General features: G+C 30.8%; 1 protein-coding gene and 1 long non-coding RNA gene across 2 annotated transcripts; one reads left to right on the top strand and one right to left on the bottom strand.

The window, feature by feature from the left end:
• The first annotated feature begins 1,658 nt into the window (after positions 1-1,658).
• LOC111714550 (uncharacterized) lies at positions 1,659-5,454 on the top strand. Its single transcript, XR_002768006.1, has 4 exons — positions 1,659-1,859; positions 3,933-4,013; positions 4,358-4,441; positions 4,951-5,454. It is a non-coding gene; the product is annotated as an uncharacterized LOC111714550 (long non-coding RNA).
• Positions 5,455-13,594: 8,140 nt separating this feature from the next.
• On the bottom strand, positions 13,595-20,617 carry LOC111714548 (uncharacterized). The gene is made up of 15 exons (XM_023489679.1): positions 20,496-20,617; positions 19,986-20,072; positions 19,057-19,110; positions 18,465-18,550; positions 18,188-18,219; positions 18,026-18,077; positions 17,267-17,292; positions 16,965-17,011; positions 16,390-16,442; positions 16,261-16,313; positions 16,129-16,156; positions 15,913-15,958; positions 15,012-15,178; positions 14,790-14,956; positions 13,595-13,725 (listed from the first exon to the last, which is right to left on the bottom strand). The coding sequence occupies exons 1-15, from the start codon at positions 20,580-20,582 to the stop codon at positions 13,595-13,597; spliced, it is 1,116 nt and encodes a 371-aa protein (XP_023345447.1). The 5' UTR covers positions 20,583-20,617.
• Positions 20,618-21,902: the final 1,285 nt, after the last annotated feature.

Here is a 21,902-nt window from a genome sequence, read left to right as displayed (position 1 = left end):
GGGATCCCCAATATTTATAATATCAGTTTACAGTATATAATTCTTCTCATACAATTTTTTAGTAATGTTTTGATTTATTTCAACTTGTATTTAATGTAAGTCAGCTAAATATTAGATGTCACTGCAACATGGAAAACAGATAATTTTTTGAATGAATGAATATTTCAAAAGTTGAAAAACTTGTAAAATCCAAATTGGAAATATATTTCGTAAAAAGGCAAAAAGATGGCAGTTGTTAAGGTCATTATAGTTAGTACAAATGTTTTGCAGGTTTTTAGATCTTTCTTTTTTCTTCAAAATCATTAAAAAAGTATTAAACAAAATAGATAAAAAAGTATTAAACAAAATCATTAAAAAAGTATTAAACAAAATAAATAAAAAAGTATTAAACAAAATCATTAAAAAAGTATTAAACAAAATAAAGTGACCAAGACAATACAATAATTGTAATCCTAAAACAACGTATTTTCAATTTACAACTCATTATTACTTATTACAATTTATTATTAATTTTATGGTTTAAATTTTAAATTATATCTATTTATAAACATTTTGCTAAAACATTTAAATACATTAATATTTATGATAATATACTCATTTTAGTGTAGGCTTTATATAGATGGATAGAAATATAGAAACCAAGCAGAGAAAGCAATGGTTTCGAGAGAAAGCGGGGGAAAGTAGGCTGTATATATCTCCCATAAATCTAAGCACAATATTTTCCCCATCCCCTACCATTCAAGCATTTTTTTCTAGGATGGGGGGAATATTTTATATCTAGGTTTACCCCAGTTCATGCAACAAGCCAGGCAGTATAGTGCCTAGTTCAGGCAAATATAGAACTAAACCAAAACATACTCTCATTACTTTTTTTTACAATTTACAAACTTGAAGATAAAATTTGGATTTTCTAGTATTTAATGAATTAAAGGCGAAATTTTATTGATAAAATATATATTTTTTTAAATGGTTCTGCAATAAATAGATGGCGCTTGTCTTGTTACGAAATCAGGATCTTCAATTTCTGATTTAAAAAAAATTAGATGGAAAATTAAAGTTTTCCGAATATGCTGGGAAACATTTTAAAGCATAGGAATATTTACATCTTTTTATAAGCTGGATACTTTTAACTAAGCGACAAGAGCAATGAGAAAATGAGTTTAACCTATGTCATCCATTTAAAAATTTTCAACTCAGGACTCGACATCATCCTTACATCAATGGAAAAAAACTGATCGCTCTAGAAAGTTATGTTTATAATGTTATCTTGAACAATACTATGTTGTAAATAGTTTTTTTTATATAAAGAAGCAATAAAATAATCGTAAGTAATTTGACCGTTTACTTTTAACGTTTTCAATCCCTATAAAGGACCTGTAGGCGCGGAGTGTCAAGTGACCTTCAATGTATAGAGATTGCAATGCCCTATTCACAATGGTACTCATGAATCTATTTCCTGATCATTAATGTGAATAATATTATTGTATTTCTAAGATTAGAAAATATTTAATTCTAGTATATTTGTAGAGAAACTCATATTGATGACATTTTAATTTGTAAAGATTAATATCTAATTCATACTTGATCAGATAAAGCTTGATTAAGGTTACCGTTGTAAATCAGGCATTACCGTAGAAATAATTATATGACGGGTAACTTGAAATTACGTTTACAGTCCCTTTAAGGACAAACTTTAAGGTCATGTAAACCTGGAGCTAAACATTTGTATTTTAATCATTCAACATAAACACCCTGGTATTTGATTTACACAAACCCAACTAAACAAACCTGAATTTTTGTTTGTTTTGTAAAGAATCAAAATGACAACAGAAAACAAGGAAGGACCAGAGGGAGGAGAGGTAAATTTAATTCTAATCAGCAATTATTTTGATCTTTTGACAAAGGATATTATCTAACCATTGATACCATTGACAGGAGCTTAACCCCCTTAAAAAAGCCGTATTAAAAAAATCAAAGTTTAAAATCAATATTAACTCTAAAAGACGGGTAGGGGAGGGGGAGAGTCAATTGATCGGAGTTTCAAAGGAACTGTAACTTGTAAGTGTAATTTCAAGTTACATTCTAAAAAGGGAAATTCTCGATTTACAACGGGCTGTACGGTGTACCCTAGTCAAACCTTTGACTTGTAATAAATAAAAGGAATAGTATTAAATCATTAAAACCTGTAGATATATGTTTGTTACAGTTCCAAAACCAGCAAAAAGATGCTCTTTCATTGATTGTATCAAGGGTCAGCTCATTTACCTGTACCTTTTATACCTAAATATAGTTCAGTTGAATGCAGACTCTGTTTATGTATGGACCAGGTTTATCATTGTAAGGTAGAGAACACAGAGTTTGAGAGCTTTTAGTATAGATAACAGAATATTTAGAAAGACATTCTGGAGTGAGGCATTGGTTACAGACTTATCACTGAGAACAGAAAACTTGGTGTGTATGTCTCATAAATGTTGTGTAAAAAGGCGTAAGATTGGAGTGTACGCTAGCATACTGTGTAAACACTAAACGCAACGCGAATTAAGTCACATTTATTCTCAGAAAACCCAGAATATTTCATGTCCACCGCGGTTTTTATTTGATTCATATTCTTCTTTTTCTAGAAAGTTAATATTTATAAAAAAAAAAAAAACTTGGGAACAAGGTGTTCAACATTTACATGCAGTTCTCTAAATAAATAAGGAAAAGTCTGTCATACTTGATAAGTCAACTGTTCAAAGCTTCTCAATTAATAAAGTAAAATTCTTTTAAAGAACATCAGTTGATTGTTTTAAGGAAGGTAAAGACTTTCTTTTACCAAGTTTTGTCAATTTTTCCTGAATTTAATGGTTGATTTCTTTAAGTTTTTAAAGAACGATTTTGTTTCAGAGATTTATAAAATTTAGACAGGCAAAAGTTCATGTTATTTAATTAAAACCAAAGAAGAGCAAATATACATCTGATATATATGTATATATATTCACTAAAACATTTTGTTTCTTGAATAATCTGAAGTATACTGACTACTGAGTATGAGTTTGTGAAGTGCTAGAATTAGATGTGCACATGTGCCTGCATATGTAAAATATTATATATTGTGTTAATCTGCTAGCTATGTTCAGTGTAAACTGAAATTTTTTATACTCATACCCTAGCTCTCACTACACAACATTGTTAAAACTCATAAAATTTAAAAGTAAACATAATCTCATCGAAAAAAAATATCTAAAATATTTATTTTGGAAGAAAAAAATTATGAAATATATTTAATCTAATTTTCTTATCTTTTACTCCATGTTTGTTTAGCAGGGAAGTCACCTTAATCCTAACAACAATATTTTCTTGGATCGAATATTCACATTTTTGATTAGATATATTTTGAATAGAAATTGATATATATATCGTAATTCGTAATGAGCAGTAATGAGGGGGGGGGGGTCTTTTTGTAGAGTTGTTGTGAAAAGGTGAGGTAGGGGCCTTGGGGTTGACGGGAAGGCGTATGTGATGGGGGGATAGGGGGCTGGGGTAATATATTTTCGATGATGAAAGATATCAAAATAGAGAGCCGGAAGTTTTGTTTTTAATATTATGTAAAGTCACGTTTCAACTTCAGCTATAATATAATATAACATTTGAGGCAGGTTAACAACTGCAAAAACAAGAAAACAAGGAGTATAAATACAGATAAATACAGTTGAAAAAGAGATGACTGATCTAAATGTTTAAGAAAAAAGTGATGTTTAATAGAAATAGAATAGAAATGGCTGAGCTATGTTTAGGAAATAGAGATGTTTTATAGAAATAGAATAGAAATGACAGAGCTATGTTTAGGAAATAGAGATGTTTAATAGAAATAGAATAGAAATGACTGAGCTATGTTTAGGAAATAGAGATGTTTAATAGAAATAGAATAGAAATGACAGAGCTGTGTTTAGGAAATAGAAATGACTGATTTAAATATGCCTCAGAAGAAACCTCACAAATCCATATCTCTTGGTTTCTGCAGGAAACAACAGGTTAAAATAGAATTTAGATTGGTACTTTCTTTATCTCTGCTACTCAATGTCGTAGACCTTAGATATTTCAAACTATGAATTCTGTTAAATCTAAAAATATAGCTGTTTGATTTATCTGAGGTTGCAAAGATATAGAAATGAAAAAATTTGAGTTTGAAGCAAAGACTCATTTCCGTCAAGAATCAATCTTAGATTTCATAAATTAATTTTTATAGAAAAACATTTGAAAAAAATAATTCTTAAAAACACAAATTGGACTATATGTACTAACACGAGTAAACAACCTTAACTGGATTATTTCCCCAAATTAGATGTTTTAAAAAGTTTTGAAAAATCTTATTCAGGGATTTAATATAACTGGACATCTTCTTCTGTTTCTGTTGTTCGTTTTATCTCTAGCTTTAATAGTTGGACTCATATATTGGATGGTAAGAATTTAAAAATCAGGTTTTTATTGCGCTTCGCGCCTCTTTATTTAGTAAAAATTTAAGCTCTGTTAACCGTTGCTCTTCAATCTGCCATTTTTTCTCTTTAAATCGTATTTCGTGGATTTTTCTGTTTAAATTTTCTAGTATAAAAAATAAGATATTTTTTTCCGGGTCCATTTTATTAATAACTAGCTATTAAATTAACCACCAAAATAAGCAAATTATTGACTAAGAAGATGTATTATGATAAAAGTAGTGATTGGCATATACATGTTTACGTGATGAATCCATGTTGATGACTTTCTGTAAAACTGAAAAGGAATTCGTCTTTATTGAATTGATTTATAGGCTGACCATTGTATTGTAAAGAATATGATGATTGATGTTAAATAATTTAAAACTTAGCAAGTTTAAAGAGATTTTTCAAAATTTTTTTTTTTTTTTTTAATTTTATAACATTCAAATATGTAAATAATAAAATTTTTAAATACTCATGATATTTTTTTTAGGATTAATGTTCTTCAAGAGAGTGACTGTTTGCCTTAAATCAACAATCTTAATACATATGTTATCAGTATTATTATTATATAATAAATTAAAGGGAATAATCACTTTTTAAAAGAACACATTAAACATCTTTTCTTTCCGACTGTTCAGCAATATTTATTACTTTCTGTCCAAAAGCAGAACATCGTGAATTATCATGTTAGAATTATTAGACATAATAAATGTTTACACAAAAAAACGGGATGGTTCTTTTAACAAAAAGCGGGATGGTTCTTTTAACAAAAAGCGGGATGGTTCTTTGAACAAAAAGCGGGATGGTTTTTTTTAACAAAAAAGCGGGATGGTTCTTTTAACAAAAAGCGGGATGGTTCTTTTAACAAAAAGTATCAAAATATTTTCCTTCTGTACATTTGTGTTTGATAGTGTTCCTAATTCTAAAAAATAGGATTAAATGTGTTTTTTCCTTCAAAAATGTGAACAATCCCTTTAGTTAAATTATTTATGACATGTTTTTAACTTTACCATGCAAAAATTCATTTCTTAAATTTTGAGTTATTGCATGATACAAATTCAGAAAACAATTTTTCTTACAAAGGCTTCGATTGATTTAACCTGGATTCAACAGTTTAAATGTAATTATCAAGTGATGCTCCAATAATAGAGTCTGGCCAATGATGAATGAGATATCCATGTTACTGAGCTAAAATTGTGGTTTCTCTACGATATTTTCTCATTGCTACTCAGATAAAAGTTTAACGGGTTCCGTTGTGAACCAGACATGCCACTCTTTAATAGATTGTTTTTTGAAATAGTGTCTTCACCCCTTTAAACACAACAAAATAGTTAATTAATGCGTTAATTCAGGATTCTAAGAGAGTGTCGAAATAGTTTCAAGAAAACGATTATTGTTATTACTTAATATTGCATTTAAGTCTGTTTAAAAATTGCATTTCAAATTTGTGCGACAACATTGTTGAAAAAATTTGATTTTAGTGTTGTGACGACTAGCTCAATATTAGCTATCTTATCTCGACTATCATACAAGCTTTTAATTCCAGTGAATGTATTTTTTAATTCATTTTTAAATCTAAATACTTTTAAATTATGCCCAAATAAATGTACAGAGTTCTTAATATTAAATACTCCATAATATTGTGATATAAATGTGTAGTTGTTGACCATAAATACAACTTCTAAGTCTCTGTTCAAATTTATCTATACTCTCAGACAAAGAAACAACAAACAGTGAAACGTTTTGTTAAGTGAAAGATTAAATCCATTAATAACCTTGCAATCAATAGTTTATTCCACTTAAAACCGGGTTTATATTTTCAGAAATATTTAGAAATGTTTTAACTATTCCATCAAACCCTCAAACCCTAATCACTCCTTTCACTCGGTCACGAAAAACTAGTAAGATATATTTTAAATATAAACTAAATTAATGCATTGTCATTCTATTTTTTACTATACCCGTTTTTTATTACAGGTTTGAAATATATCTATTTACTGATTATTGGAGACTACTGTGTCCGAGTTGAGGAGCGCGACAAATAAACCTATTGATCAAAGAACCAACCGACCAACCAACCAATTGACCTACCAGCAAACCTAACCAATTATTGTTGACGCCCACCTAAATTTTTACAGTATAGTACATTTTAATTTTAAATAAATAATAAATATCTTTGTAATGAATAATTTTATGTGAAAGCGTTTGAAAGAACGTAGATTGGACACTAAAACAACATAATGAAAAGGAAATGAGTCTTGGCCTCAAACTCTGATATTGTAATTCTTATATCTTCTAAACCCAATGTATTAGACCATAGATATTTCAAACTTTAAATTATGTTCGATCAAATAATCTAAGTTTGAAATATCAAAGGTTTAAATCATTAGGTTACAAAGATATAGGAATTTGAAAATTTGAACTTGTGGCAAACACTCAGTTCCTTTGTCTTGGTATGTTAGGAAACCACCAAGAAAGTTCCATGAAAAAAAAGTTTAGGAAATCAAGACATATTATACTGAACCGTCATATCTGATACGTCAATTAAGTGTACTGAGCGGCGTTGAGATGAAATCAAATTTAAGAATCCAGGGAAGAGAATCATTCATGTTGGGTCTTTCTGGACTCTTTTCAAGTTTGTAGTGACAGTTTATCTTGGGAAGGAGGAGGGGAAGGGGGGCGAGGGAGAAGAAAGGGGATAGAAGGGGGAGAGAAAGAGGAGAGGAAGGGAGGGGGAATGGAAGAGGGGGAAGGGGGATGAGGAGGAGGAGGGTGATTGTGTAAAGATGAATAAAAACGTTGTACAAACATTAACCTTTCACTCTTGAGTCCTGATCATGATCCAGTATTATTCATCTAGAGCTGACACATTCACATTTAGAATTGTATAACGATATATATATATATAATGTACTTTAAGCTCACCATGCCAAGAAAGGGGCACCAGGAGCCCCAATATCTTTATTCAAAATGTGATACCTATACAACTATGGAATAGGAAGACGATATGCATGTTGAACTGCATAATTGTGAGTTTGTTTATTATTCTCCCATACAGTGCCGCATATTTATAACGTGATTAAAAAGTGAGGATTCCTGGTCTTTCTTCCCTGCAGCGTACTAATGATTATGATTCGAGGTGATCATAAGTATTTATTCAATCCTTTAGTATTTTTTCGCATTTCAATTATTCTGTGAAAGATCAGTTAATGACGAAAGTTTCGTTTAACACTTTCTGAGCAACAAACTGATTTTTTAGTTTCATGTTTTTAAATGGTTGAAAATTCAGTATTTCTTTTTCCACATTTCACAATTATGAATTAAACTGAAGTCGGAATTTTGTGTGGATTGCAGCACTAATCTTGATTGCTTATTTCTTGATCTCGATATCCGATGTTGGAATTTTTATATTTGATATTACATGCTTTATCTTCAATTAAAAATCCTCTGCCAGGGTATGACCAAGAACTACCACGGGATATCGAAGAGGAATTGAATTAATCCGTATAATAGTCTACATCAGATGGAGATCAATGCAATACAACGTCTGTATTCAGAGATAGTAAAGGATCCTTTGGATACGAAATACAAAACCTTCAAAATTTATAAACTTTATGGTTTATGCTAGAAGTTTTTTTTTTAATTTTAAAACTTAACCCTTGGGTATTTATGCAACAAGTGGCCGTTAAATGGCAGTCAAAAACCTTACGTGAAAATGTAGCATTGCGTGCCGGTACATACAACTATAGGCCTGCCTAGCTTAGCCCTTGAGAGCTTTTGAGTAGTGTGCGAATATCTAGTCTGTGTTTCGAACCCTTTTCTGCCATGTTTTTTTTACTATATCTGCCCAGTATAGTGGGGGAGTTTAAAACGATATAATCTCGATGTTTCTAATCTCCCAATTTATTATGAAAGAATTTGCATAACAAGCGTTTAAACAAGAATCCAACAAGCATTGTAAATAAGGTAAAACAAAGAACAAGGTTCACATTAGAGCAGGTTCAGTTAGGGCAGACATTTTATTGGGACTGATATATGATGACATGACGCTATTTCAAGTGACCCTTCATTTTAACAAAAACCTACTTTTGTCTAGCTGAGCAAAAAATGGGGTGTTTTTTTAGTTTTTACATTTGGGAATCATGTTTCTATAGAAAATAATATCGTTTTTGATTAAGTTATATTCTGCAAATCTCCTGCTTTGTCGCTGCCTCTGAAATCCCTTATATATAGAGAAACCACAAATAATTATCTGAATATTTTAGGTGCAAAAACAAGGATATCTCAAGCATTATTAACAACCCTGTTAGGTATAAACTGTAGAAAACATATTCTGAAGATAAATAGAGAAATGAGTTAACTAATCACACATGACTAACCAGAGTGAGCAGCATTCGGTTTCTTCTACTTGAAATCATAAGTGTTTTGGTCTATAATTCATCAACCTTTTACCTTACGGATTTGTTTTTTTATACTTTTTCATTCAAAATGCATATGCCGACAAAAAAGTATTTTTAAAAAAAGGTTAAAAAATTATGTTTTATGGGTCAATTTGTGATCGAAAGTCAAAACTTTCTGGATTATTGACAGAACCGTTAAATCCACGTGTAATAACTATAGCTTTTTGTTATTTATGGGGAAAACAAATATAGTCGAATTCTAAGATCTACTGACGCTGAAGGAGAAAAGGAAGTTTGTAGATCCAGAAATTAGTATTTATTTAGGGTTAGGTTAGGTTAAGACACTTTCTGGGCCGAGCGCTGCGGCTAGGACAGGCTAGGGGGCCGAGCGCTGCGGCCACATGTCTTACATTTAAGACCCCACCAGCTGCCAGTCTCTACGCAGGCATCCCACAGATAATATTTTTCTGGATCTACAAAATTCAATCCCCCTCTCTCTGTTTTGGAATTTCACGGAGTATTGAGCGCAACAGAGAATTACAACTGCCAAATCTAGAGGGTTTGCAGGGTTATAACTTTTAACTGTTTCCTAAACACATTGTACCAAATTGTATTACCAAACTAACGACATTGGATTGCAAAGATATAGGGATTAGAAAATTAGATTTTGTAACAAAGAATCAATTCCTTTGTCAATATTAAATGGATGAAACTAATTAGCAACATTAACTCTAAATTTGAAAATCCCACTTTTCGATGCGAAGAATAAATTGGCGGGAAGCTTCCGGAATTTTCTATATTTTTACTAAACGAATTGTGCAAATTTATAGAACGACAACCTTTAAATACGTTTCCAACCACGAAGCCGGATGAAAATCGATAAAGCTCGTATTAAATACATTTTACACGCGCGCATCTCATATCATTTACATCTTCTGTATTTTTGAACATAAAACAACGATTAAGCTAAAACTATTAAAACTCTAGGAAATCTGAGGTTGCAGAGTTCAAAATGTCGATATTTTATCTTCAATTTAGTATAAATTATGAAAACCATCAAAGGTCTTAATTAAATTAAAGGTATAAATTCAATTAATTAGTAAATGAACACGGATATTCAAGCAGAATTAAAAAAACTAAAAATTTTGATCAAAATTGAACTGAAAGATTTTATCATCAACGACCAAAATTCGCCTAAGACACTTATTTACATCAGCAGATGTTAAAGATGAATTTGCAGTTTTTATTTTTCCGCCTTTGCCTCTAAACAAAATTGTTCCTCCCTATAAACAGTTTATATTCATTAAAATCTATTTATCCAATTTTTTCTTAATCTATTAAACGTAAAGAAATTTCGTAAACCTCGGATCAATATTTCATTATAAACGTGCAGTACGTTTATCCAATCTTTAAACCATCCCTTTATAATTTTGAACGTATGTTGAACCCAAAGAGTGATGTCGACAATGTTTAAACTTGATTGAGTTGGATGAAAATGAAGCGTTGAACATCTATCATTCATGTTTATATATATTATATACATTTTTATACTCAATGGGTCTAGAGCACGTTTAGAGTCAAACACATTTAATGACCCCATTACTCATCTTCTTTATAATGTGTCATATTCATACCATTCATATTACAATACTATCCCCAGTTCAATATCATTCCCAGTTCAATATCATTCCCAGTTCAATATCATTCCCAGTTCAATATCATTCCCAGTTCAATATCATTTCCAGTTCAATATCATTCCCAGTTCAATATCATTCCCAGTTCTATATCATTCCTAGTTTAATATCATTCCCAGTTCAATATCATTCCCATTTCAATGTCATTCCCATTTTAACATCATTCTCATTTCAATATCATTCCCATTTCAATATCTTTCCCAGTTCAATATCATTCACACAATATCATTCCCATTTCAATGTCATTCCCATTTCAGAGAAAAAACGAAAAAAATATGTTTAATTGGTTAAATTGTGGTCGAAAGTCACAGATTACTGGAATAATTGACAAGGACAGAACTGTTAAATCAGTGTGACATATTCAAACTATCACAAGAGCCCATTTCTATGCTCTTGCTAGGCTATCGTATCCATTTCAATCCCATTTAGAGACCTAGGTATCTAATCCAATCCCATATTGATCAAGTTAGAGATAAAGCAATAAAGATAGATTCAAGAGCAGTTAGATATGTATTTAAATTCCCTACTCCATAACAGTTTCTCGAACCCGTATCTATCCAGGTACAACTCAGAATCTCTTAACTATCAATGTCAACACACAGCTACAATCATGTGAACTATCAACCCCACTACCACTGGGTGCGATCTTCAACGTTTCTATGTTTCAATGAGGGCCAGCTATGAATGTCAACAGAGACACAAGCTCTTAATCAATCAATGTCTCAACTAGGACATTATCCACACGGCTACGATCCTGTGAACTATCAACGCCACTACAACCGGCCGTGATCTTCAGCTTGTATGTTTCAATGAGGGCCAGCTATGAATGTCAACAGGGACACAAACTCTAAATCGATCAATGTCTTAACTAGGACATGATCCACACGGCTGCAATCCTGTGAACTATCAATGCCACTACCGATGGGAGTGATTGAAGCTATCAATATCCTCTATGAACAAAAGTATGCAACTACCAATGCCAAATCAATATATTCAACCTGTTTATTAAAACAGGGAATGATTACTCTCGCTCAGTAATCTGTACGGAGTCTCTATGTTACACGTTAATGTGAATTGACATAATTACAAGTTTAATGTACATATTTATAAGATTAGTGAGGATAGATGGAAAGCAGTTAAGCTATCTCCACACATGTTTACAGTGTAGTTTAGTTGATTTTACGTATTTAAAGGATTAACATGGCCAGATATAAACATAGGTAATCTAATCACGGTGCATGTTTTTGTAGCTCATGTTTATTATATTTAGGTATGTTCAGGTTAACAGATATGGGGATTGGTGTATTTGTTACACATATTCATTTGAAGCTCAGTTCAAATGAATAATAGGTTTTACGTAGAAATTTACAAACCCAGATAGTTAATAATGAACGATGTACTACAGGTTCACAGAATATCGTGTTACCCAATATTTATTACAAATAGAGAGATAAGTCGTAGTAGGCATGAGAATCAGATAGACAGAAAGAAAGATAGATGGAAAGAGGTAGATAATAAAAATAGACAACATTTTAGATAGATAGATAGATAGATAGATAGATAGATAGATAGATAGATAGATAGATAGATAGATAGATAGATAGATAGATGGATAGACAGATAGATAGATAGATAGATAGATAGATAGATAGATAGATAGATAGATAGATAGATAGATAGATATATAGATAGATAGATAGATAGATAGATAGATAGATAGATAGATAGATAGATAGATAGACATATAGATAGATAGATAGATAGACATATAGATAGATAGATTGATGAGAAGGTTAATAATGTGGAAAGAACTGTCTGTCAAACAAATTAAGTGTTCACATTATTCCTATTCAAACAGCAGGGGTGCTTTAGCCAACAATAAAGCAAAAACATGATTATTCAAGCAACAAAATAAATATAATGATGGAGGGTAGGAGAGTAGAAGGATAAAAGGGTAGAAGGGTAGGAGGGTAGAATGGTAGAAAGATAAAAGGGTAGAAGAAGGGTAGAAAGATAAAAGGGAAGAAGGGTAGAAAGATAAAAGGGTAGAAGGGTAGGAGGATAGAAGGGTAGAAAGATAAAAGGGTAGAATGGGACATGGTGGGGGTTGAGTAAGAATGAAAAAGAGAAAAAAGGGATTGGTCGGAATTTTTTAAAAGCATATTCGAGATATTATGACAATTTCACAATATCGAGGTGACCCTATTTTTATCGGGATTTCTCGCAAATCTGCCCCTTTATTAAAAGTAAATCCACCCTATATGAAGCATGAAATCTGACCGCGTCAACCTTGTTGCACCGGCTAGTCCTGTCCATAGAGCTAGGTACAGTACAAACTGGGACCGGAAAGGTTGACCCGGCTCGGAAATTCAAATGTACTACTGCTGCCCGTGATTTACATCTGCCAATAAATGAGGGAATCCGATCAAATTTAACTTTTGTTCAAAATTTTGCAAATATTCTAATGTAAATCTTTTTCCCAAGATCTTATGATAAGAAAATTTTAGATTTAATAGTTTTTAATTCTTGTTTAAAACTCATGAAAATTATATGTCGCAAAGTTATCTTGAAATATTTTTACCCTTGTATAGTGAAGTTCTCTGTAACCTTTTTACTAGTATATTTTATAGGGATTAATAATGATGCAAAGGAGTTGAGTTTTTGCCACAAACTCTGATCTCTATATCTTTGCAATCCAATGTCGAGTCGTAGACCTTAGATATTTCAAACTATTGATACTTATAGATAAAATAATCTAAGTTTGAAATATCAAAGGTGTGCACCATCAGGTTGCAAAAATATTGGGATCAGAAGATTTGAGTTTGTGGCAAAAACTCAATTCCTTGTACTTAGTTTTGAAACATGTTTAGTTTTTGACAGAAATTGTGATTTTCTAATCCTTATATCTTTACAACCCGATGTCGTAGATCTTTGGTGTTTAAATTATGTTAAACAAAATAGTCAATTTGAATTCTTTTATCTAAAACTAAGGGTTGTATCAGAACCCGGAAAAATTTCTCTCAAAATAAGCAATTTAATCCTAAAACTTAAATATATTTGAGAAAAAATAATAGATAAAAATAGATAAAATAATGAAAACAATTTGTTTAATATAACTCTCTATGCTTTTATGATTTCCCAGTTCAAAAACCATCTCTTCCTCTTTACAGTCTAAACAATAAAATTTTTATTTCAAGATTTTCCAAGTAAACAAATGTCTTAATCATGTTAGCTTAAAAATTTGGATCTAAATAACGAATAGCTTCAGGCTTTGATTTACCAGTCCCTTTTCTTGGCAACTTGATGTCATGGACCTTTGATATTTCAAAATATCAATTCTGTTGGATCCAAAGGTGAAAGTTTAAAATATATAAAAAGTTTACAACATTAGGTATTAAAATATTAAAATTATTAAAATATGTGATATTATTAGTTTCAAACCCTGCGTAGAGAAAGTGGTCTCATATAAAAGAGAAATTTAAATTTAAAGGTAAACCTTTAAGTATTACAATGTTTAGAACCCTAATTAATACAATTATAATTGTTTCTACTTTTATGAATATGCAAAATTCTTTAAAAACAGCAGGTCTTTGCAAATTTACATTGCTTTTTTAAGATAAAATCATTTCTCCGCAAAATAATTATCATACAATATCAATAAACATGGGAATTGAGGGCGACTCGAAAGTCGTCTTTGATTTCTAATATTTAATGCATGGCGAAGAACATATAAAAACAAGGCTGTTTGTCTTACGAGCTTCTCATAAAGGGGCCTCGTGTCTTTTAAATGGACAAAGATATTAGATATTAAGTTTATTTTAATTTATTAAATAAACTAGTACACGTTTTGCAATATCTCCGTCAATTTTGAAAATACAAAAATGGTGGATTTCATTTTAAAAATCTCAAGACTAGGCGTTTTCGATATTAGATGTGTAAACTGGAATACCGCAATTATTGTTAAAAATGCCACTTGGATCGAAGACGATATAAAAGTCGTCATTTAATTCCCATGTTTATTGGGACACCCTGTATAACTGAACTAGTAAAGGGATTGTAAACCTGTAAACATAAAATTGACTTTCTACCTATAGCGTGGCATATTCGATTCACAATATTATCTAGGGTTTTGTGTCTTATGTCCTTAAATTGTAATGAATATTGCGTTTTTTTTTCTTCAGTTTATATTATTGCTGTCACTTATTTTACCTTTTTAAAAGAATTAATTTGAATACCTGTTTCTGAATGCTCATTGGATTCGTCACTGTAATCACAATTTAAGTTCTCGGCAATCGAAACCTTTTTCGAGGCTTTCCTTTGAATATCGAAATCTTCGATCATTGGCTCTTCTGGCAAAAACTCGAGACAATATCTTTCCCGATTGTTTTCAAACAAACTTCGTCTAAAACACGAGAAATCAATAAATAAATTAAGTATTTTATTTAAAAAAATAGCACCTTTGTCTGATCGCCGTCGATCGTTCAGGATCTGATCTACTGGTTGAATAATCTTCAATTCTTCTGAGTTGAATTGATCGTCTCCCATGATCTAACGATAATCTGTCCAGTCGATCAGACTGCCTGGAGAAGGAATGATTGACAGATCTATCTGTATCTGATCCATCCTTTTAATACAACCAGGTTACACCAATATTATTCAAGGGAGGTCAAGGGAGTTCGGGGGCATATCAAGCCATAGTAATTTCGAATGTCTTCAGTCATAACGTCGTTTATTAAAGAGGAATTGGTTTTAGATCCTAACTCCCAAGATGGGACTAAACTTCCTTTCCTCATACTAGTGCGTAAATCAAAACTAGGGGTCACGAAGTCGTACAATGTCAACTCAAGTCATTTTTGTAGATAAACAACAATTGAAAATAATTAGTTTTAAATAGAAAATCATGGATATCTAATTAATTTTTGACCTGTAAAAGCTTTTGAGAGTGAATTAAAAAATATAGAAGTTTTTGTTAAAGGGAGTGTTCGCGAAAAATGAAAGGGGGTATAGGCTTAATGCGATAAAATAGCGCTTTTGATCGCTACTAATCTTACTTCTATCTGTTGCGTCTATAAGGAGACAATTGTTAAAGAAGTCTCATACCGAATAACTTAGCGCCCATACAAATTCAGAAAATTGCAACATACTACTTAGACCGTAAAAAAACTCAATTTAATTTCAAACAAATCATTCAGATATTAAAACGTCTTTAACTTTAATATTTTTCTCCTTATAGACGCATCAGATAGAAGTAAAATTAGTACCGATCAAAAGCGCTTTTTATCGCATCAAGCCTATACCCCCTTTCATTTTTCGCAAACACTCCCTTTAAGTTTTGATATTTGGTATATATTTCCTTTCCTTTAATTTAGCTGAGTAGTCCACTGATAATCTTGTAGACCCAGTCCTTGAAAAGTATTGGTAAGATATTGAAATATATATTCATTGTTGTACAAAATATTAAACAAAAATCAAAATGGCCTTAAAATAATAATTTTCTAAAATTTGTTTCCTATTTTAAATAAAAGTATTTTGTATAAAAAGTTGTTATCTAAAATAAATTGATTTTTACTTTACCTACTTTCAATATCTGACTGTCTAAGCTCTAAAAACACAAAATATTAAAACTACGATTCCACGAAAATTGATAAAAATACGTTAAATTAGATTTAGATAAGGATAAGATAAACATTCTTTTCCTTAATTTACCTGGTTTTGCGGCATTTTCAGACTTATTCTGTGAATCTTCACACAGACTTAACCTGAAACATTACATTCGGGATTTTATAAGTCTCAAAAGAAAATCATCTTTAAACTGCTCTTGAAGATTTCCTGTACCTTTGCTTTCTTTGTGAGTAGTTAGGATCAGACTCAAATTTGATATTGTTACTCTAAAATAGAAAATCTGTTAAAGAAAATTAATATAAAAATAATATTTCAAAAACGTTTTTTGAACAATTTTTTTTTGTATTGGAAATTATTGCGCACAAAAATAATTATTATTGTTAAAAATTAAAGAAAAAAGATAAGAGTTGAAAGTGACGACCTAAAACTTTTTAAACTAAGTTATCATATAAATCTTAATAAAAAAGAAACGGAGTTTTTGCCACAAACTCTGATTTTTTAATCACTTTCTATTTGCAACCCGATGTCATATAGTAGACCTTTAATATTTTAAACTATAAATTATGTTAGATCAAATAGTCTAAGTTTGAAATATCCAAGGTTTACTCTATCTAGGGATTAGAAAATTAAATTTTTTGGAAGAAATAATAAATACATTTATGGCCGTATCGAAATATAAATCGATAATTAATAAGTACTGTATAAAATGTCTATATTCAACCATAAAAGGTTACTAAAACTTGAATTTTCTAAACAGATAATTAAAAAAGTTTAGTTAATTTTCTAACCTTAACTAAACTTTGTGCAACATCTTTCTCCTTTCTCATCTCCGAACCTTATATTTAGAACTTAGCATCAAAACTTTTCAAAGGAACTGAGTTTTTGTCACAAACTCTGATTTTCTAATCCCAATATTTCTGCAGCCCGATGTCGTAGATCTTTGATATTTAAAACCATGAATTCTGTCAGATAAATATTAAAGATACCAACCATCAGGTTTTAAAGATTTGGGGTTTAGAAATTTTTAGTTTGTGTCAAAAACTTGATTTCTTTATAATTAAGTATTTGATAAATTTTGTAATATTTTTACCTAATGTATTAATGGATTCCAGGTATCTGTAAACAAAATAGATTATTGTTAACTTTTTTCTAACTGCGAAAAAAACATTTATGATAACATTCCTTGTAATCTCTATAGTATATCCCGTCCTCAGCCAGACTTATTTTACCATAAATATTTCAAACCCACTTTATTGTCTCGGCTGGTTTTGAGTCGGGTCAATAAAGTGTTTTTCTATGGATCACTTTATTGTCCGGCTTACAACTTTTTAGTATTCTATTATTCATCCATCTGTAAACTTATGAAATTTTCTTTTCATCCTTTTCTGTTTTGCCAACACAAAAGTATAAAAGAGAAAAGGTAAACAATAAGATAAACTCTTGAAGAGGTATGTATATATAAATATCTACAGGGTGGCCCCAAAAAAAGGATTTTTGAAAAAAACTCGATAAAAAAAATAGATTTTTGAAAAAAAAATTAGAATTTGTTTAGCCTATGTTACCCCCAGGGTACCAATGGGTTCCCTCAAAGAATTTCAGCCCATTCGGTCCAGCAGTTTGTCTGGCAATAGGGAACATATATACAAATGTCTTCTTTTATTATATGGATACTTTGTTGTTTCTTGAACAATATTGGTTAACTGAGTTAACTGAAGTTAGCGGAGAGATTTTCGAATATTCGACATAGTTTTACACCAAATAAAAGGATCAAAAGACAAAATCTTGCATAAGTGCTGAAAACCCCAAATCTTTTTTTTGCACAACCCTGTATTTTATACTTTGCACCAACCTAGTAATTATATCAACCAAATGCACAGTTCTCTCCTCCTGTCTGATTTCTCCTAAAAAAATACTTTTTATAATTTTTTAATTTTTCTCTAAAAATAAAGCAAATTATTTAAAAAGGATTTAATCTTTATAAATGAATGTTATGAAATGTGACAGTACGAACCTAGATAAAAACATCGACTCTCCAGGCTAACACTGAAATAAAGGAATTTATTTATTCTAATTATACACTTTTTTGTAATTTTCTTGTTTTTGTTAAGAAAGAACGAAATAAAAATGTTTCATCGTAAAATTTTATATTAAAAATATTTTTGAAATGTTTAGAATGTTCTTCAAAATATAAAATTATAAACTTTTGAAAAGTTTTTCTTCATTTTTTAAATTATAACTAACCCGAACTTTTGAAAGCAATTTTTATCATTCATTTTACTTAAACTTACCTAAACTTTTGAATTTGTTGTGCAGAGTTAACCAGACGATTTAATATTTCTTGGATATCCAGATCTAACCAGATACAGCCCAGCCTCTAGAATACAATAAATATCCAGATCTAACCAGATACAGCCCAGCCTCTAGAGTACAATAAATATCCAGATCTAACCAGATACAACCCAGCCTCTAGAGTACAATAAATATCCAGATCTAATCAGATACAACCCGGTCTCTAGAGTACAATAAATATCCAGATCTAATCAGATACAACCCAGCCTCTAGAGAACAATAAATATCCAGATCTAACCAGATACAACCCAGCCTCTAGAGTACAATAAATATCCAGATCTAATCAGATACAACCCAACCTCTAGAGTACAATAAATATCCAGATTTAACCAGATACAACCCAACCTCTAGAGTACAATAAATGTCCAGATCTAACCAGATACAACCCGGTCTCTAGAGTACAATAAATATCCAGATGGCATTGTACATTCTTGCAAATTGTTTTTACATTTTCACTTTTTAGTATTTTCATACCAATTACGTCTTAGAGACACTGCCATGTTAAAAACGGAACAAAAAAATTATCATTACCTGAAGTAGGGAAACCAGTTGATTGATTTCTTTTAGAATACCTCGACTCACAATCTTTAAAATAAATATGTTGCAAACATTTTTTTGTAAGTCCCAAAAAGGCAGTGAAAACTGAAAACCCAAATTGTTGATCTAGAGAAGAAAAAATTAATGATTAAAGGGAGTGACCGGCTATGTAAGGTTATAATTGAACTGAGTATGCAGTGGTGTGGTAAACTTCTTTCGGATTCATTTGAGACATATTAAACTTTTTAAAGATTTGTAAATCCTGAGTTTGAGCGCAAATTTGACGTTCAAAATTCCTACTTTGGGGTGGATACGTTTTCAGAGTTAGTTTTTTTAAATTATTAAATAACAACAAAATTTGTCAATAGTCAATGCTAAAATCAATTATTTCGTTTTCATTATTATATTGAATTTCTTATTTTCTTTGAATTTATTTGCAGATTTCTTAAAATTCTTCAAATGTCGTCTTTTCAATAATAATTCTAGAAAATCTGCAGAATATCTTTGTGAATAATGAGAAACCAGAATAATGAGATAATAGAAACTAATAATTGAACAAGATACTTATTTTCGATAAAAAGATTCATTTTTATTTTCTCAATATGTTCATGTGCATGACGTTTGAAGTTTATTTCAGAACTTTTTCACATTTGATGTCGTCGTTATTTAAAAATTTAAAAAAACTAATTCTGAAAACGTATTCACCCCAAAGTAGGAGTTTTGATCGTCAAATTTGCGCTCAAACTCAGGATTTACAGAGTTTTAAAAAGTTTTATATGTCTCAAATGAATCCGAAAGAAGTTTTCCACAGCACTGCATACTCAGTTCAACTACCTTACATAGCCGGTCACTCCCTTTTAAAGGAAACAGAATTTGTTTACAGTTAAGAGACAAATTTAAGATCTTTTGCTGAGCATATTATCCTGATTATAATTCATTAACATTTCTGCTCTGCGGTGTACAGTACTTTTATCAGTTTTGTACATAAGTACTGCTCGAATTAATTCTTCCTAAAACATAGATAAAACTAAATGTAACTTAATAAAACTAAACGTAACTTAATAAAACTAAATGTAACTTGATAAAACTAAAAGTAACTTGATAAAACTAAATGTAACTTGATAAAACTAAATGTAACTTGATAAAACTAAATGTAACTTGATAAAACAAAANAATACTTTAACTGCTAAAGATATCTAGAAAATTGGAAAGCAACTCGTAAAAAGTAGGATATTGCTGTCAAATTCATATTTGAGTTTCAAATTTCCAATTGAAGACTCCCAAAATCTGCGAAAATTTGTGTTTATTGAAGCACTCCTGAAAAAATGGCGGCTATAGCAAAATTGTTAAGAAAAAAAGGGCAAGAAGCGCCTAAAAGCCTTTTTTATCTACGTATATGGTATAAATATATATTTTCCTGCATTTTATTTTACCTCAAGTGGGTCAACCTTGTGCGGAATTACTCTTCTATTTTTCTCCTGTCTGTAGTTTGGAGAGGGTAGGCTCTGAGACCGTTTCATTTTAATCTTTAATTTTATACATTTCTTTATTTCTCTTTGTTTATGTATTGCATGGCTTATGATTTTATAAAAAAAAAACACTGCTCTTATAAACTCAAACAAGTTCAACAAGATGCATTAATTGTTTCAACTTTTAAAAAAAGTTTTATAAGTTACAACAGTGTTTTTGGTGTAGATAATTTGTAAATATCAACTGGTAACTTTAGAATTGATTAATTGAATTTGATTAAATCGGTTCTATTCATATAAAGTACATTAACTCATTATATATAAACTATAAATCAAAAACTTATTCTTTCATCTTTGACTGTTGAAACTTTGAAACTCTTGACTAATAAAGAAGTCCCTTTACTGCGCTCTGATTTAGATTAGTTTATTGCTAGACCTATACTCACTTACTATCTAAAAGTATCCATATCGAACATTAGACTGACATATTATTTTTCTTCCTACAAATCAATCAACTAGTGTGATTTAGAGGCGCGACAACTAGGGTATTATGTAAATTGTAAATTGAATTAGACTTGCCTCTGGCAAATTTTTTCAAAATTAAATCTAAACACTTGAATCTTTTGAGTTTAGGTACCTTGTCAATAGGACATGCCACTTTATAAGTGTTAAGTCTTTTGATTTACGTATTTAATACCTTTGATATGCATTGCAGCAAATACAACGTCGAAGTTTGTTGGTTAATTTTCTTTTCTCGGGGTTTAAATCTAATTTGATCCCTGAATTGAATACTGTGGTAATAAAAGTTGAGAACTCGGTATTTAACTAGTTGAACAGATATATATATATATTTGTTGACACAAATAAAAGAACTAAAGGGATATTCGGTAACTTTATTGAATAATAGCATGAAATGAGAAATAAAAGCAAAGTTTAAAAATATTGATCCTTAATTGGGAGTATCTAAACGGTTGAAAATGAAATAACATTGATTATTAGTGTTGAAAGGAATGGAACAGTTGGAGCTTCATGATGGTCAGCTTGCAGGTGTCAGCATCTTGGCAGCAAAGGGTTCACATCTAGGCGACGGTCCTGGAGGGTTTGCAGTCTGTAACATGTGTGGGGAGGAACGATTTGCCTCTCATACCACAGGACATGCGACTGGGTTTGCAGTCTGTAACATGTGTGGGGAGGAACGATTTGCCTCTCATACCACAGGACATGCGACTGTTTTGTGGATTTGGACATCTGGAGGCTTAGACATTAGCAGCATTCGTTGCTAGAGTAGGCATCTGCAGCAGTATGAAGGAGTTAGTAGTTCCTAGGATCGGAGGTGTTCACATCTCGACGTTCTAAAGCTAACTGACGCTG

This window comes from Eurytemora carolleeae, unplaced genomic scaffold (assembly GCF_000591075.1).
Source record: "Eurytemora carolleeae unplaced genomic scaffold, Eaff_2.0 scaffold1594, whole genome shotgun sequence".
In the NCBI taxonomy this organism is placed as follows: domain Eukaryota; kingdom Metazoa; phylum Arthropoda; class Copepoda; order Calanoida; family Temoridae; genus Eurytemora; species Eurytemora carolleeae.
Note: the sequence above shows the minus strand (reverse complement) of the source record. Positions and strands in the feature narration are given on the sequence as shown.

What these genes read in the sequence shown, in the direction of transcription:
- LOC111714548 (XM_023489679.1), bottom strand. Translation starts at nt 20,582, where the DNA reads ATGAAACGGTCTCAGAGCCTACCCTCTCCAAACTACAGACAGGAGAAA. An exon ending in TTGGTTGATATAATTACTAG is followed by an intron (nt 17,293 to 18,025) that starts GTTGGTGCAAAG and finishes TTTTGTTTACAG; the next exon opens with ATACCTGGAATCCATTAATA. An exon ending in TGAAAATGCCGCAAAACCAG is followed by an intron (nt 16,157 to 16,260) that starts GTAAATTAAGGA and finishes TTGTGTTTTTAG; the next exon opens with AGCTTAGACAGTCAGATATT.